Here is a 17,484-nt window from a genome sequence, read left to right as displayed (position 1 = left end):
GAATAGTAGGAGATGTGGAGGATCCGTTTTGTCCGTGAGTAACTTTTGGAGGAGCTAGAGCGGACCTGTCGTTTGTTTCTTCGGAAAACGAAGATAAGGGAGTAATGTCTAGCTAGGCTACTTATAGTGGGTTAGGATAGATCTGATTGGCTAACTAATGAGTGTAGATAGGTGGCCAGCTGCTGTCAATTATATCACGTGCTCCTCTCGAAATTAGTTTAAAAACTTCACTTTGACGCAGGGAAGATTAACCATACGTGTTAATATTTTGTTTTGTCTGTGTTTAGCCTTTCGTGCTAAAATCTGTTATCCTCTGTAAAGCAGGGAAGATTAACCTTACGGGTTAATATTTTTGTTTGGTTGTAAGTCTGCTATCCTCTGTAAAGCAGAGAAGATTAACCTTACGGGTTAATATTTTTGTTTTGTTGTAAGTCTGCTATCCTCTGTAAAGCAGAGAAGATTAACTTTACGTGTTAATATTTGTTTTGTTTTTGTTTTAGTGTGAAGTACTATCAGTTTTTTTTTTCCTCTGCATTGCCAGGGAAGGTTGACTTTGTTAACATACAGTTTTTTGTATCAGAAAAGTTTAGTGTTTTGTTTTTGTAGTAATTGAGAAACTCACAAAAATGTTTAAGAAGAACGCTAGATTGATCCCCACAAATGAAAAAGGTGGTCTTGCAACTCCGTTGTGGTCAGATAAGGAATTTAAATCATTGTTAGGAGTACAGATGGACCTAATAGTCACTGAGAAAGTTAGAAGAGAGCTAACTCAGAAATATGAGATCCATCCAGACAAGACTTGGTCTGTAGATGAATGTAAAAAAGTACTAGGTGCCAGTATCCGTAAAAACAATGTAAAAGGCATTATCTGCTGTCACAGAGAATTTGCTTTATCCTTAGCCACACAACAAGCTAAGCGCAACTCAGACCTAGAGGAACAGAACAAACAGCTCCGTGCTAGAGTAGCATCTCTGACAAAGAAACTGAACCGCAACAAAGCTTCAGAGAAAGCTGATGTAGAAGAAATCAGTGAGTCTGATAATGTTTATCCAGACTTACAAACTCTCTTTGAAACAGATGTACCTGTAGAGTCAGTGAATGTTTGTGGGGCGAAAAGGAAATCGCAGAGAATTGAGGAAATTGAAAGTGTTTCTCCCAATGCTTCTGTTGTCCAAGTTCAATCAGTTACCAAAGCCTTAGGGCCTAAAGACATTGAAAGACTGTCTCAGGGTTTACCTTCAGCCCGCATAAATTTTTCTGAGTTTAGGAGAGCACTAATCAGCAAAATGCGTCTTTATGACATGTCGTTGACAGAAGTTACACAGCTATTGTCTCAAATTCTAACAGAATCTGAATTCAACAGTTTTGAATCTGCTGTTTCTGATCTGCAACATGCCAGTAAAGATGATTTGAGAGAGGGTGTTCTGAAAACTCTTAAAAATATTATGGGGCCCAAAATAGATTGGTCTAGAGTGACTAGCTGTGCTCAAAAGAAAGATGAGTCTGTGAATGAATTCACTGAGAGGTTTTGTCAAACAGCCATAGCTTACAGTGGAATTGTTGACAACTCTGAAAGTGTTTTACATGAAAAAGGACCACTAGTTCGTATTTGGTCTGATGGCCTTGTAACAGAGTACAGGAAAGCATTACCTTTTCTAGATCTTACATGGTTTGACAATACCATCAGAAGTAATCTAGGCAAGTTAGCTGCATGGGAAAAAGATGCTGATGTCAAAGCAACAGTGAGAATAGCAGCAACTACATTTAGTTCAAAAAACCTAGACAATAGGTGGCCTAAAAGAGAAGGCAAATGCAACTACTGTGGGAAATTAAGACACTGGGAGAAAGAGTGTAGGAAAAAGATGCAGGATAGTAAAAGACATGCTATGCATAATTCTGCTCCCTCTCAGCCTGCCTACAACCCTGAAGTAGTTCAGCCATTGTCTACAGCAGCTTTAGGACAGCTTGCTCAGGCTCTTCTAAAAGCACAACAAGAACAGGAAAAAAACTAATTGTTGGGGCTGTGAGTAGCTACCTTTCCCCTGTAATCCATCACAATGACAAAAGACTGTTTGTGAAAGGTAGCATACAAGATAAAGAGATTGATTTTTTGCTTGATACAGGTGCAGAAATTACAGTAATTCCTATGCAATTGGCTAAAGATTTTAACATTCCGTACAACAAAACTAAACTTTCCTTAACAGGTGTAATAGGTGAAGATTCAATTTTGTTTGAAACCCCGCCCATAGAGGTTCAATTTGGCCCAAAAACTCTGACAACAAAATTGCTATGTGCTCCATTAAATACAGGTGCAATTCTAGGCATGGATATACTAAGACAATTACATCTAACTTTAGACATGTCTTCAGAATCAGCTAGCATAAAAATTGCTTCAGTACAAGTTTCTACTGATAATGCAATCGCTCCCGAGTATGCTTTCCTACAGAATCATCCAATCTGGGCAAAAGAAAAGGATGAGTGTGGACTTTTGACAGGTGTAGAACCAGTCAAATTGACAGGAACTCCACCTCCAGTTACCAAACAATATCCTATAAGTAAGGAAGCAATACAGGGAGTGAAACCTATTATAGAAAAATTACTGAAGCAAGGATTGATAGTTAAAACCAACAGTGCCTGTAACTCACCCGTTTGGCCTATAAAGAAAGCTAATGGAACATGGAGACTCACCATAGACTACAGAGTAGCCAATAAACATATTGATAAAATCACCCCATTAGTAGCAGATCCGTCTACAATTTGTAATGGTCTACCATTAGATTGTAAAATTTTTACAATAATTGATATGTCTAATGGATTCTTTTCTGTACCCTTGCACTCTGACAGCCAAGCATGGTTAGCTTTCACAGTTGACTATGAACAATACCAGTGGACACGGTTACCACAGGGATTTCAAAATTCCCCAACCATTTATCATCAAGCTGTCAGACGTGATTTGTGTGACCCAGAATGTCCAGTCAAAAAGTCTACCATGATTCAGTATGTCGATGATATTTTGATTGCCTCGACAGATCACGAGGTACATAAAACTGAATTGGCATCATTGTTAGACTATTTGCACAAAAAAGGACATAAATGCAGCTTTCACAAAGCTCAAATTGCTAAAAACCAAGTTACCTTTCTGGGTCAAACAATTGGTACAGGAAATAGATCCATTACACAGGATCAAGCAGCTTCAGTCAAAATAATACCTCCACCTACCACCATTAAAGCACTCAGATCATTCTTAGGAACAGCAGGTTACTGTCGACCTTGGATTGAAAATTATGCCTCAATGGCCCAGCCACTTTATGACATCTTGAAAGGTCAGGTTAAGGATTCTGATACTGTTTGTATGGAAGAAACTCAGCTTAACGCTTTCAATAATTTGAAGACCGCACTATGTCAAGCACCAGCATTAGGAATTGCGCAATCAGATAGGCCTTTTGTGCTTTATGTTCATGAACACTCAGGCTTTATGACAGCATGTTTAATGCAAGATCATGGGGGCAGTTTACGCCCAATCCATTACTATTCTGGTAAACTTGACATAGTCGCTCAAGGTATGGGTCCATGTCTTAGAGCAGTACAGGCAGTTCATCTAGCTCTTCAGGCTTCAGCAGTAATGGTGCTAGGTCAGACTGTAAATGTAAGATGCCCTCACGCAGTGTCTGCACTAATGAATCAAGCAAAAGTCACTTCTGTCACCTCCTCTCGTTGGGGAAATTGGTTAACGACCCTCACAGCCCCGAATGTTGTTTTGCAGCGTGCACCAATCACAAACCCATCCTCATGTATGATGTCTGCATTGACTGAAGTTGTGTTAGAGGATGAGGGAGAAATGACTCATGATTGTGTAACGCTTACTTATACACCTACAAGTGAAGTAGCAGAAACGCCCATAGAAAATGCAGAATGGGAATTGTTCGTTGATGGTTCAGCACAAATCATTGAAGGTAACTGAAGAGCAGGTTATGCGGTAACTTCCACCACTGAAGTAATAGCTACAGGCCGTCTTCCAGATCACTTTTCAGCTCAAGCTGCAGAACTAGTAGCTTTAACTAGAGCATGCACGCTAGCATCAGGATCAGTTACAAATATCTACACTGATTCCAGATATGCTTTTGGGGTAATTCATGATTTTGGTGTCATTTGGCAAAGCAGACAGTTTTTAACTTCTGCCGGATCCCCCATTAAGCATGCTGGATTAGTAAAAGACCTGATGTTTGCTATGAAACTTCCAAAGAAATTGGCGGTGATTAAAGTGAAAGCACATCTCACAGCCAATACAATGGAAGCTAAAGGTAATGCTCTTGCTGATGTAGCTGCTAAACAGGCTTGTCATTATGCTAATGTACAAGTATGTTCAGGTAGTACAGCACAGAAAGCAATTCTACCTCCTGAATCAATCATTGATCTGTACAAAGATGTTCCTTTATATGAAGCATGGACTTGGTTAGACAAAGGAGCCACAGTGGATTCATCTGGCTGCTGGACTAAAGAGGGAAAATATGTCGCTCCCGAATCACTGTTGCCATACTTGGCTCAACAAATACACAATTTGGGTCACAGTGGTCCAGCAACCATGAATCACAGGTTCTCAAATCAATGGTGGAATCCAAAATTCAGAAACATAGCCACTGAGACAGTGAAAAGATGTGTTACATGTCAGAAAAACAATGACATACCAGCAGCAACTACAGCAGCAACACATACCCCAGCTCCACCGGGGCCATTTCGTCATCTGCAGGTCGATTACATATCATTACCTCCCTGTAAAGGAAAAACTGATGTTTTGATAGTAATTGATAAGTTCTCGAGATGGGTTGAAGCTTATCCAACAGGACGTGCTACAGCTACACATACTGCTAAATGTCTAATCACTGATTTCATTCCCAGATGGGGGTTACCAGATTCCATTGACTCAGATCAGGGTACACACTTCACAGGACAGGTAGTCAAGGAAGTTTCTAAAATGCTGAAGATTAAGTGGAATCTTCACTGCCCCTACAGGCCACAAGCATCAGGACAGGTTGAACGAGCTAATAGGACAATTAAAACCAGGCTAAGCAAAATGCATCAGGAAGGAGTTTCATGGGTTGAAGCACTTCCAGCGGTACTATGTAGTATGAGAGCATCACCTAACAGATCAGTAGGACTGAGCCCTCATGAGATTATTACTGGACGCCCAATGCAGATGCCAGGTGTAATTGATCTTAGAAATGCTGATGTGCACATCGTCTCAGATGCCCTGATAGCTTACTGTGAAAACCTTACCAAGTCTGTACAGAATGCCAGAGAGAGAGTTGAGTCGTGTTGGCAGAATCCACCGGAAGGTGGACACACAATCATCCCAGGTCAGTGGGTCATGATAAAATCATTCAGAAACAAGCCATTAGAGCCTAAGTGGCTTGGACCACATCAAGTGATGTTGATTACAGCAGCTGCAGTGTTGTGTCAGGGAAGAAAAACTTGGACACATGTCTCACATTGCAAAGTTGTTCCACCACCTACAGGGATAGGATAGGACACACAGAACAGTGGGGTACCCAGGGAAGAACTGATCCTTTAGGGATTGGGGGCCACCCCTGGGCGAAGACATCCCAATAGAATATCCCCCCATTTATTAGTCCATCCTAACCTTACTGTTCTTTAGGTGTCATGGGAATTAAGAAATAGGGAAAGAAGGAACAACTATAGCAGAATTAGAATGAACAGAGGATACAAAACTAGTGTTTTATTTTTTACTTTTTTTATTTTTACTTTTTTTACCTTTTTTTCTTTTATTTATTTATTTTTATTTTTTCCTTTTTTTGCAACAAATACTGTTTCGTTGCTTTTGTTTCCTTCTTATTCTGTGCAGATACAACTTGTTGTCCTGAGACCCATAGACACCAACCTTCTCACCTACAAGTCCAGTCACAACCTTCAAGAGGCCACTGCTAAACCAACCATCACAGAAGAAAACACAACGCAGAGAACCACACACAGGAACTTCAGTCATCCATCAATATGATCAAGATTGCCGTACTAGGGATCATCATGAACATCGCACAAGCCATCGACTCACGAAGCAACATATTCTTAGAGCTGATGAATATGTCAAGAAATGCCTTGTTTGCTGGAAAGAACATCTGCATGCCACACCCACCTTCAGTAGGAGCAGGAATCCCCTGGGTGGCACAACCCGTGTCCAACTGTGACACGTGTACGTTCTACCAGCTATCAGAGAAAATACACACGCCACACCAAGCTCTCTACATCTGCATAACTCCGCTCCCACCACAAAGGAAGAAGATGGCTGCATTCCAGGACTCACTTGTGCACAAACATGGTGGTCAAGAACTCTTGGAGCAATAATTCCTTCTTATGGTGTGATGCAAGCCCTTGATCAAGTCAGAAGCTTATCAAATTCTGTTCAGAAACTGGCCAATGATACAGCTTTTGCCCTGGGTAATATCACAAACACTCTTGCTTCACACAAGATAATGATCTTACAGAACAGAGTGGCGTTGGATTACATTCTAGCAAAGCAAGGGGGAGCTTGCACCATCATAGGCCCAGAGTGTTGCACCGGATTAATGGATCCAACCAAGAACTTGAACAAAATTCAACAAGACATACTTGATCTTTCAGTAAAATTGCACCTGATGACTGAAGACAATTCTTCATGGTTTGGAAACCTGTTAGGAAAACCCTGGCTGTGGATCAAGGAAATAGCTATTCTTCTATTGCTTTTCCTACTGTTGTACTATCTATGCATCCACAGTATCAAATGTTTTACTCAACATTTGACCCACGCCCATGACGAAGAAATGACAGTTCCAACCAGAACAGAATATTATCTATAAGAAATCCATGGATTTTAGCGGCATGTTTGTTCCTGTGTCAACATGTCATTTGTAAATATAGACAGTAAAAACTGAGCAAGTAGTATGCGCCTGTAACCATAATACGTTACAAGAATGAACTTTTTTTTAGTGTATAAATTTATTTATTGTGAGAGTTTTTTTTTTTTATAACTCTCAAAGGGGGAACTGTGGAAATATAAATTTCTAGCATCTAATTCCAAATGAACAATACTCTACGTATAACTGAAAAGTTATTTTCTTTGGTTTTCTTTAATTAAATCATTGCATTGACGTGCCATATAGGAGGGACATTTAACCTTGCCTTGCTGACTACAGACTTCATTTGTATGTTAAAGTGATGTAATTAATGGTTTCACAGCATGGCTGTATCTATTGTATTCCCTGTCTCCAGAACATCATTTGCACATTGTTGTAATGATGTACTTATCTATTGATGAGATCAGCATAGCACCCAGACTTCATTTGCAACCATGGCACCCAGACTTCATTTGCATGCTTTGTTTTACTGCCCCCCATGACTGACCCCACCTACATGCTGTAAGATGTATAAAATGTATTGCTTTGCTGTGGAGTTGAGAGTTTGCTTTCGATGACGCCACAGCCACGCTGAGTTTCCTCTTATTAAAAAGGATTCTGCTTTGAAGACAACCGAAAGATTCTCCCTGGTTTTTTGTGGGCTCTTAGAAGTTTACAACAATACTCTTCCCAAACAGAGTGCATGTGAATGGTTTATCTACAGTGTGGGTCATCATGTGTTTATTAAGGTCTGAGGAGTTGCTGAAACTCATCCCACACCGAAGCTGTGGGTTTCTCTCCGTTGTGGCTTATCGTGTGTAGATAAAGGAGTGATGGTTGTCTGAAACTCTTCCCACACTGAGTGCATGTGAATGGTTTCTCTCCAGTGTGGATCCTCATGTGTTGATTAAGGTGTGATGAGCGGCCGAAACTCTTCCCACACTGAGTGCATGTGAATAGTTTCTCTCCAGTGTGGATCCTCATGTGTTGATTAAGGTATGATGAGCGGCCGAAAATCTTCCCACACTGAGTGCATGTGAATGGTTTTTCTCCAGTGTGGATCCTCATGTGTTGATTAAGGTATGACGAGCGGCCGAAACTCTTTCCACACTGAGTGCATGTGAATGGTTTCTCTCCAGTGTGGATCCTTATGTGTTTATTAAGGGATGATGAGCAGCTGAAACTCTTCCCACACTGAGTGCATGTGAATGGTTTCTCTTCAGTGTGGATCCTCATGTGTTGATTAAGTTCTGATGAGCGGCTGAAACTCTTCCAACACTGAGTGCATGTGAATGGTTTCTCTCCGGTGTGGATCTTCATGTGTTCATTAAGGTATGATGATTGCCTGAAACTCTTCCCACACTGATTGCATGTGAATGGTTTCTCTCCAGTGTGAATCATCATGTGTTGATTAAGCAATGATAACCGGATGAAACTCTTCCCACACTGAGTGCATGTAAATGGTTTCTCTCCAGTGTGGATCATCATGTGGTCATTAAGGTGTGATGATTGGCTGAAACTCTTCCCACACTGAGTGCATGTGAATGGTTTCTTTCCGGTGTGGATTATCATGTGAATCTTAAGATTGCCATTTCCTCCAAAACTCTTCCCACACTGAGTACAGGTGAAACGATTCTTGCCTCTCCTTTTCAAAATACCATCAGTCTGTAAATGAGTTTTGTCCTCAATTTTAACATGGTGTTCCTCCTCTTTACTCCCCTCACTCTCTTCAATTAGGTCTGAAAAAAAAAAGTTTTCATTAAGTCTAAAAAACTCTCATCAAAAGCTGAAAAGTGAAAAGACACTGGAAACATTGGCTACACACATTGTATTTCTGATGCACATTAAATGTGAAATAAATCAGATCATATTGTGTTTGGTCCATTAACGTATGCACATTTAAGCAGATTCTATTCAATTCATCTTTATTTATCTAGTGCTTGTACAATGTAAACTGTCAAAGCCGCTTAACATAGAACTTATAATAAATTGAAACGGTGTCAGTCCAGTTTTTAGAGTTTCTTACATAATACATCATAAAATAAATTTTGGTCACATTGATAAGACACAGATTCGAAAGGTGTAAATGGTGTGACGACCTCAGTATTCTAGTTTGGATGTGGCAGATCCGGATTAGGTGCCATGGTTGCTCCCCAATTGGTTCAAAGCATATAAATGCGAGAGTGAGCTAGCTTCTGTAGGATAGTGTGGCTACTGGCCGTCCTCGCATCAAGACCATCTCTTTATTTTGGCAACCTTATGGTTTTGTTTGGCATTATTTATGTGTAGTTAAAGTTAGTTATTTTCTTCATTTTCCCCTAGACATTTGTTTGTTTCTTGATTTGTTGCTTTATTAGTTGTATATAATAAATAAGTTGCATATATAATTTTTTTGTTGTCTGAGCTCTTTTATGTTGCAACTTGAACGAGGGGGTCGTAACAATGGCCTATTTTTATTTGTATATATTCATAATTACAACAAAATGTTTCTCTAAAATTTGTTTAGCAGACAGGAAATACTATGGATAGAATACTATGGATAAGACACTGTGGATAGAATGAAAGAACTGACAGGGGAAAGCAAAGAAGGAGGTGTTTTTTTATTTATTAACAACTTATGGTTGAGAAACATACATCCAGTTAGATTATTTTGTTCTCCTGATCTGGAATACCTTATGCTTTGGTGCCGACCACACTGGCCACCAAGAGAGTTCACAGCTGTTATAAATACAGCTGTCTACATCCACCCTCAAGCCAACACAGAGCAGGCGCTTGGGAAACTGAATAGGAGCATAAGCGAGCAGGAAACCACACACCCAGAGGCAGCATTTATTGTTACAGGGGACTTTAACAATGCCAATCTCTGGACAATCGCTCCAAAATACTATCACCATATCACCACAAACATGCGTGGTGACCGTATTTTGGACCACTGCTATTCTCTGTTCCGGGACGCCAACAAATCCCTCCCCCGCCCACCGTTTGGCAAATCAGATGACTCTTCTGTTCTGCTCTTGCCTGCTTACAGGCAGAAACTGAAACGGGAACCACCCACCCTCAAGACGTTTCAATGCTGGACGGACCAATCGGATTCTATACTTCAAGAATGTTTTGATCATGTGGACTGGGAGATGTTCCGGGCAGCTTCTGATGACGACATTAAGGGCCTACTCACACTATGCCATCCGTACCGTGCCCAGGCCCGTTTCCCGGATCGTTTGAGAAGTGTGAGTTTCCCGGATCGTTGAGAAGACCCTTAGCTGAATCGGGCTCAAGCACAGTTCACTTGGCTGGCCCTAGCCCGGTTGGAAGAGAAGGGCCTGAGCGCGGTTCACTTGGCCGGTACATTTGTTGTGTGAGTGCAAAACGTGCCAAAGCCCGAAACTGAAAGAGAGACGTGACTTTAAGGGATTGTTTCATATGGATTTATTAATCATTCTTACTGTTCAGTGAACGCAAACTGCCGTAATTTATTAAAGACGCAGACATCTCACTGCACAACAGTTGCGTGCCTTCAGCAAACCTCCTCATTCCTGCAGCACGAGGGCTTTATGATTGTTTATAAGCGCCAAAAGTGGCGGATCTGTTTGGCGAAATATCTGACTGCGTGTAAATGCATCCCTAAGGACTGTTTAGTGAAATATATAATGAATGTCACTGCATATCAAACGACTGAAACGATATAACTAGAGAAATCTCCACTGTGCTGCTGAGTGAGTGAAACTGCTTTTCACTGAACAGCGCAGCAGCGATGACGTAAGCGTGCCGAGGCCCATTTGTGGTGTGAGTGCGAGCCGTCGGGGGAGACGGGAGGGGGGACAAGCGTGGTTTGGCCCAGTTTGAGGCAACTGTACCTAGTGTGAGTACGACCTAAAGTTTACTCAAGACACCGTTACATGCTTTATTAGAAAGTGTATAGAAGACATGGTCCCAACAAAAACTGTCCGTAACTACCCCAACCCAAAACCATGGATTAATGGCGAAGTTCGAACAGCCCTATCAGTGTGAACCTCCGCCTATAAATCCAGAAATGCTGAGGAACAAAAACAAGCAAACTACAACATCAGGTAAACTATCAAAACAGCAAAACATCAATACAGAGGTACAAGGTAGAGGGGAGGAGTATGTGGCAGGGACTTAATTACATCACAGACTTTAAAAGTAACAAACTCGCCACTGTCAACATTTCTGCGTCTCTCCTGGACGAGCTCAACTCGTTGTACACCTGCTTTAAAGCCCAGGACAGCACCCACACACTGTGCGCTCCCGCGGCCGATATCGAAACCGCCAGCACACTCTGTTTCTGTAGCGGACGTTACGAGATATTTGCGTCACAAGAGCATTCGGAAAGCTACGGCCCAGATGGCATCCCTGGACGTGTACTTAAAGCATGCGCACACCAGCTAGCGGGGGTTTTCACGGACATCGTTAACCTCTCGCTCTCTCGGCCTGTGGTTCGCACATGCTTTAAGACAGCTACTATTGTGCCCATACCGACATAATCTAAAACCACATGCTTAAATGACTGGCGTCCAGTTGCTCTGACACCCATCTTCAGCAAGTGCTTTGACAAGCTGATTAAAAAGCTCATCTGCTCTGTACCGCCCGCTCACACTGACCCTCTGCAATTTGCTTACAGGAATAATCGCTCCACTGATGTTGCAATTGCTTTCACCTTGCACACTGCTGTCTCACCTGGAAAACAAAAACACATATGTGAGAATGCTGTTTGTGGACTACAGCTCAGTATTCAACACTACAGTGCCTGCCAAACTAGTGGTGAAGCACCAAGCTCTGGGTCTACACAGCTCTCTGTGCAACTGAATTCTGGACTTCCTGTCAAACAGACGCCAGGTGGTCAGAATGAACAACATATCCTTATCCACACTGATCCTCAACACTGGTGATCCACAGGGCTGTGTTCTCAGTCCACTCCTCTACTCCCTGTACACACATGACTGTACAGCCAAACACATCTCCAACGTCATTGTTAAATTTGCTGATGACACAACAGAGGTGGGCCTAATCACAGATAATAATGAGACGGCCAACAGAGAGGAGGTGCACACTCTGACGCAGTGGTGTGAGGAAAACCACCTCTCACTCAACATCAGCAAATCCAAGGAGCTGGTGGTGGATTTCAGGAAAGAGAATAGAGAACACACCCCCATCACCATCAACGGGACACCAGTGAAGAGAGTCAGCACTCACATCCTCCGCTCATTCTACACCTGCACTGTGGGGAGCATCCTGTGTGGCTGTATCACCACCTGGTATGTAAATAGCACCAGTTGCAATCGCAAAGGCCTAAATAGGATTGTGTGAACTGCTGGACGCGTAGTAGGAGGTGAGCTTCCCTCCCACCACGACATCTACACCAGGCGGTGCATGAGAAAAGCCAAGTGAATTATCAGTGACTCCAGCCACCCAAGCCATAGACTTTTGTCTCTGTTATTTACGTGCACGCGCAAACCTGGGAGATTTGAAACCTGCGGCCCCGCCCTCTAACACAGAAACCCAGACACACACACACACACAAACACACACGCAAACATGCCGGTCGATTGGAGTCACACTGCAGATGGATATTATTGAGTCTCCACCCAAAGATGAAAGATGGGTTTCTTCCTCCATTTCTCAAGTGTAAGTACAGGCGATTAAAGTTGCCTCGTTTACTCTAGCTTGCAAATGTATTTAGTTGTGATTTGTCACTTGTAACCGCGTGTACTGTATGAGGTTAACTCGCTTTATTCTCATATTGGGTGCAAAGTAACGTTAAAAACGTGACGCATGCTGCTTTGTTTAATGAGGTCCGTGGAGGAGGGTAGTGTTTGTGTGTGTGTGTGTGTGTGCGTGTACGCGCGCTGTCATCCGGAGGTGTGTGTGTGCGTTGTCGTCCGGACCAGGGTTAAGTGTTTGTGTGTGTGTGTGTCTGTTTGTGTGCGCGCCCGTTGTCGTCCGGAGCAGGGTTAAGTGTTTGTGTGTGTGTGTGTTAGGACGAGGGCAATATGTGTTTGTGTGTGTGTCTGTGAAAAGAGCAGTGAGACAAGCTAGAAGATCTCCTCAACTGTTTTTGCACAATAAAATAGTTAGTCGTCAGTATTTTCAAGTCCACCGTCTGTATTTACATTGACCCACTGGCAGCTAAAATCCACGCCTACACTATCGAACGTGTATGAACTGTGATTACTTTTATATTGCTGATTAGCTGTTGGGCATTTCACTCTCTCACTGAAGGCAGTCGACCAATCGCAACAGGCTGTCATTGGTCCAATCAGCGCAGATTAGCTTCACGCTAAAGAGGGGTTTGAGAACAAATGAATCACTGGACGATTCATACAGGAGTCGCTGGGATAATTAGGTGAAAATAAATGCAGATTATAAGACCATGAAAGTGTTTTTTGACCTTGCATGCATATTAGACTGTTGTTGGCTTACAACCAAGATATGACCCTGTTTCGTGTATAATATGGGCTCTTTAAGGTACTTTTAAGTCCATAGTTTCATTAAAAAACACTTGTCTTCTTCACAAAACCAACTATAAGCATGTTGGATAGATCAATTGGTAAATATGGACTCATATCAAAGGGGTATGATGTCCATGTTATATGAAGTGGTCTAAAGAACTGCCTCCCCTTGCCTAAATTGTATAAAGCTAAAATGGGAAGACGGACTGGTACTAGAAATATCAGATACAGCCTGGCAATATGCCACAGTACTGGTACACTCATCCCCTGTATGTATTAGACATGGTCTTCTACAGTTTAAGGTGCTTTATAGGCTTCACCTATCTAGGAGCAAGCTGGCAAAAATGTATCCAGGGTCAGATTAATCTTGCCCCAGATGTGCCATGTTAATTTGTTGTTCAATATGTGTGTTGTGGAAAAATTAAAGACTTTGGAAAAATTAATAAAAATAGTTGAATAATAAGAATGTAAGCAGAACTAAAACATAGTTTTTAGAAGAGTAATAATCCCATTAATCTAGTTACAGTACATGTCCCTGTCGAAGGTCTGTGAATTTTAGCTAGTAATTAATTAAAGAAGAACAAGCCATTCTCGTACGTGACTGTTCTTTGTGTGACTGAAATGTAGGCAATAGCTATGTAGGATGAGAAAATATTCTATATTCTTCAATTATATATTCCTTCTATGCTAATCAAGAACTACTGAGACATTCCAAGCATGGGATGGGTCCTCCTGGCTTGGCAGAGTTGATCACAGGCCCAATACACATCTCTGCCATTTGCTTGCAGTAACCATGTGCTTTTCACCATGCAAAATTAATCTGCCCGAGATCTTCCTTTAAATAGCTTTGTCATGTATGGAGTCATTTGACAGTTTATGACTTCAGCTTTGTAGTGCTAAAATCAACAGAGACATTGATTGCTTGTATTTCAATATACAATATATTTACTACTGTTGAGTCATGGCCTGAGGAGAGTTTGATAATGTTCTTCTAAGCCACTTTATCTCCTCTGCTGTGCTCTCATGTTCAGTTTGTTTTGGGGTTGCTTTTCACTCATGTTTGACAATGCTTTGCTCAGGATATAATAAGGAACGGTAAGTGTTGATCTGGGAGAATGGCTTTTACTCTGCATTTCCCGCACAAGGCTGCATAGCCTCATTTGCTAACAAAGGCAGTTTCACTGTCTTTGTTGCTCAGCAGTGCACGCTACAGCTAATTTCTTTATACAGTATGTTAGTTTGTTTCATTCTACTGTCTGTATATTTAAACATGTAACTTAATAAACAACTTTACCTGCTTTAAGCTTTGAGATTCTTTCTCTTTATCAATGATAATAACAACTTTGATGGAGTCAGATTAATTACAATGGAGTCAGATAAATAATGGATTTAAACATGCCATCCTTCAACTGCTTTCTGTTTCCGATTATTGGTTTAGAATAGCAGCGTAAGCTCCAAACCTTACAGCTATGTTTCCATCCAAAAATGCCAATTAAATTTATTTGCAAAACTGGAATATCGCATAAAAAATATGCAAATAAATCAGTGTTGTCGGGCGACGAGGAGGCACAGTAGGTGGTGCTGTCGCCTCACAGCAAGAAGGTTGCTGGTTCGAGCCTCGGCTGGGTCAGTTGGCATTTCTGTGTGGAGTTTGCATGTTCTCCCCGAGCTGGGGTGGGTTTTCTCTGGGTGCTCCGGTTTCCCCCACAAGATCAAAGACAAGCAGCATTACACTGTTTTAAAGATCAAAAAAATTTATTCTTTAAAAAGCAAAAAGATTCCAATAGCGGCGCCTGCTGGTACGTGAAGAATATGGTCAATACTGATGAACTTAACAACATCATATAGTTTAGAAAACTGTACAATGTTTAATAATAATTAATTATTTTAGTGTCCATTTTCATTCAGCATATTTAAAATTAGAGTCATCCACATTTCTGACAAACTTTAAATCAGGGTTTCTACAGGTGTCACCAAGTTAAATTTAAGACTTTTAAAGACATTTTTAAGACCAATATGAATGAAATTTTAGACCAAGGAATTTTTCAAATGGCCCAGAAGAAAAGGTTTTATTTGTCCTATCAAAAAATATTTTTTATATAAAATAATTAATAACACAATAATAGATCAATGATACCAATATTAAAATATTTTAGATATTTCTTAGCAAAAGATCTTAAATATTGTGTGAAAACAAGAGAGCTCGACTTGGATCCACACACTTTTTTCCAAAATAAACTTTCTTTAAAATAAAAAAAACTAATTAACAAATGTTTTAAAAGTTTTAAAAACTATAATAAACTAAATCCATTCAAAACAATCTGTCCAGGTGGATATCCTCAGCAGTCTTTACCATTATGATAAACAGAGTTAAAATGACCTTTTAAATAAAAGTTGAAAGTTTTATTGAGATGGATTGATGGTTATTTTGTGGGTTTTGACCAAATTGGGTAACAAAACATGAACATAGGAAAATGAAGACTTGTTTAAAAAAGATTTAAGACCTACAACACAACATTTCAGCAAATTTAAGACTTTTTAGTGCCAAATTTTAGATTTTGGAATTTAAGACATTTAAAGACTCAGCGGAAGCCCTGTTTAAACACAATAGCCCTGATAATTAGTTATTATAATAAAGATTTAATTCTAACTCTGATATTATCTGTGAGAACTAGTAACAACTACTAGAAACAAGTTTAAACCCATAAAGAAGTTGATGAAAAAAAGGGAATTGTGATCAACCTGACATAAGCAAATGGAAAATATCAAGCCAACACTATCACTGTAATGGCAGATATCTTTTATGAGAATACTGTAGATCAAATATCGTCATATCAGTTTAACTTTTTTTTTAATTTATTGTTTTTATTTATTTTATATAGCGACAGTGCTCAAGGGCGCTTTACACACAGTAGGAGAACAAGAAAAGCAATAACCTTAAGAAGGTAGAGAAAATGGCAGACTAATAATACATAATGACAAAAGACACGAGAACAAGTAACAAAAGAAACTCATTCCTGTCTTTCAATAAGTGCTTATGTGCATTTAGGAGAACTAGGCAGCACACTCAGGGCTGCAACATGGATTTAATTTAGTATTCTTATTATTAAAATATATCTGAATAAAAACTAACCTGTTTGTTCCTGCAGATCTTCCTGTTTGACTGTGATTGTTTCTTCAATCTTCACATCTTCACTCTCCTCTTTAATAAACGCCATCTTTATAACATTGTGGAGATCAGTCGCTTCAGCAGGAGTTTTTCTCTGTGTTTGGACACTTTATCCTGTTTAAAATGAACAAAACAATGAACAGAAACAAAATAACTTCTCTTTAACACTTGCTTCAACAGTTTCTTTATATGAGAGTGATTGACAAAAATAAATCAGGTAAGTCTGAGCAAGAAACAATATCCACAAACAAATGACCTAATAAAAACTAGTTCTCCATTTATTATATATATATATATATATATATATATATATATATATATATATATATATATATATATATATATAGAATATTGTATACTTATATTAAAATGACATTATGCTAGTAAATAAATAAAACCTTCATTAAAAAACATTTCTGTTGTTCAAACAATAGCCCTCGATTACTGTTATTAAAATAGTACTTTGTTGTATAAAGGATTAAAATAATAGTCAACCGCAGGTATATAATATCGAAAGGAAAACCTGAAACTTTAATCAATCGGTTTATATTTGTGTAAAGTTGTGAAACAAACCTTCCTCCGGTTGAACCGCAGCGCGGAAGCGGCGCAGCCTTATGACGTCACACAATACGCCAAAATAAAAGTCTTTTTTGTTCAGCTTTTTTGCCACTTACTGTTGCAGTCAGGACATGATAAATTTCACACTCCTTTTCACATCTCACATAACATATCTGCTCTCTCTCTTTCAAATACACAGACATTCAGTATTTGAAGTTGATCAAAACTTTTAATCCAAACATTTTTACACAATTTTGAAAAACTTGTTTAATCTACTAAGTATAAGTCGAGTGTTTCTGGAGCAGAAGCTACACTTGTCAACATCAAAGTTAATGGTATACCCTGATTAAAATTATGTAATGAGTTTCCTTAACCTCAGGTGCTACAGGATATTTAAGAGAAAAGG

General features: G+C 40.0%; 1 protein-coding gene and 1 long non-coding RNA gene across 3 annotated transcripts in view; both read right to left on the bottom strand.

Moving 5' to 3' along the window:
• LOC141381959 (uncharacterized) overlaps window positions 1-17,484 on the bottom strand; it is a 239,902-nt gene that overhangs the window by 189,002 nt on the left and 33,416 nt on the right. The window lies entirely within an intron of this gene.
• On the bottom strand, window positions 238-17,144 carry LOC137491036 (uncharacterized). Of its 2 annotated transcripts, XM_073948750.1 has the most exons (4): window positions 17,094-17,144; window positions 16,485-16,634; window positions 11,522-11,579; window positions 238-8,623 (listed from the first exon to the last, which is right to left on the bottom strand). In XM_073948750.1, the coding sequence occupies exon 4, from the start codon at window positions 8,454-8,456 to the stop codon at window positions 7,629-7,631; it is 828 nt and encodes a 275-aa protein (XP_073804851.1). In that variant the 5' UTR covers window positions 8,457-8,623; window positions 11,522-11,579; window positions 16,485-16,634; window positions 17,094-17,144; the 3' UTR covers window positions 238-7,628. The 2 variants fall into 2 exon arrangements, with proteins under 2 accessions (XP_073804851.1, XP_068076196.1); XM_068220095.2 differs by lacking the exon at window positions 11,522-11,579.

Source organism: Danio rerio, chromosome 4 (assembly GCF_049306965.1).
Source record: "Danio rerio strain Tuebingen ecotype United States chromosome 4, GRCz12tu, whole genome shotgun sequence".
Taxonomy (NCBI): Eukaryota; Metazoa; Chordata; class Actinopteri; order Cypriniformes; family Danionidae; genus Danio; species Danio rerio.
Note: the sequence above shows the minus strand (reverse complement) of the source record. Positions and strands in the feature narration are given on the sequence as shown.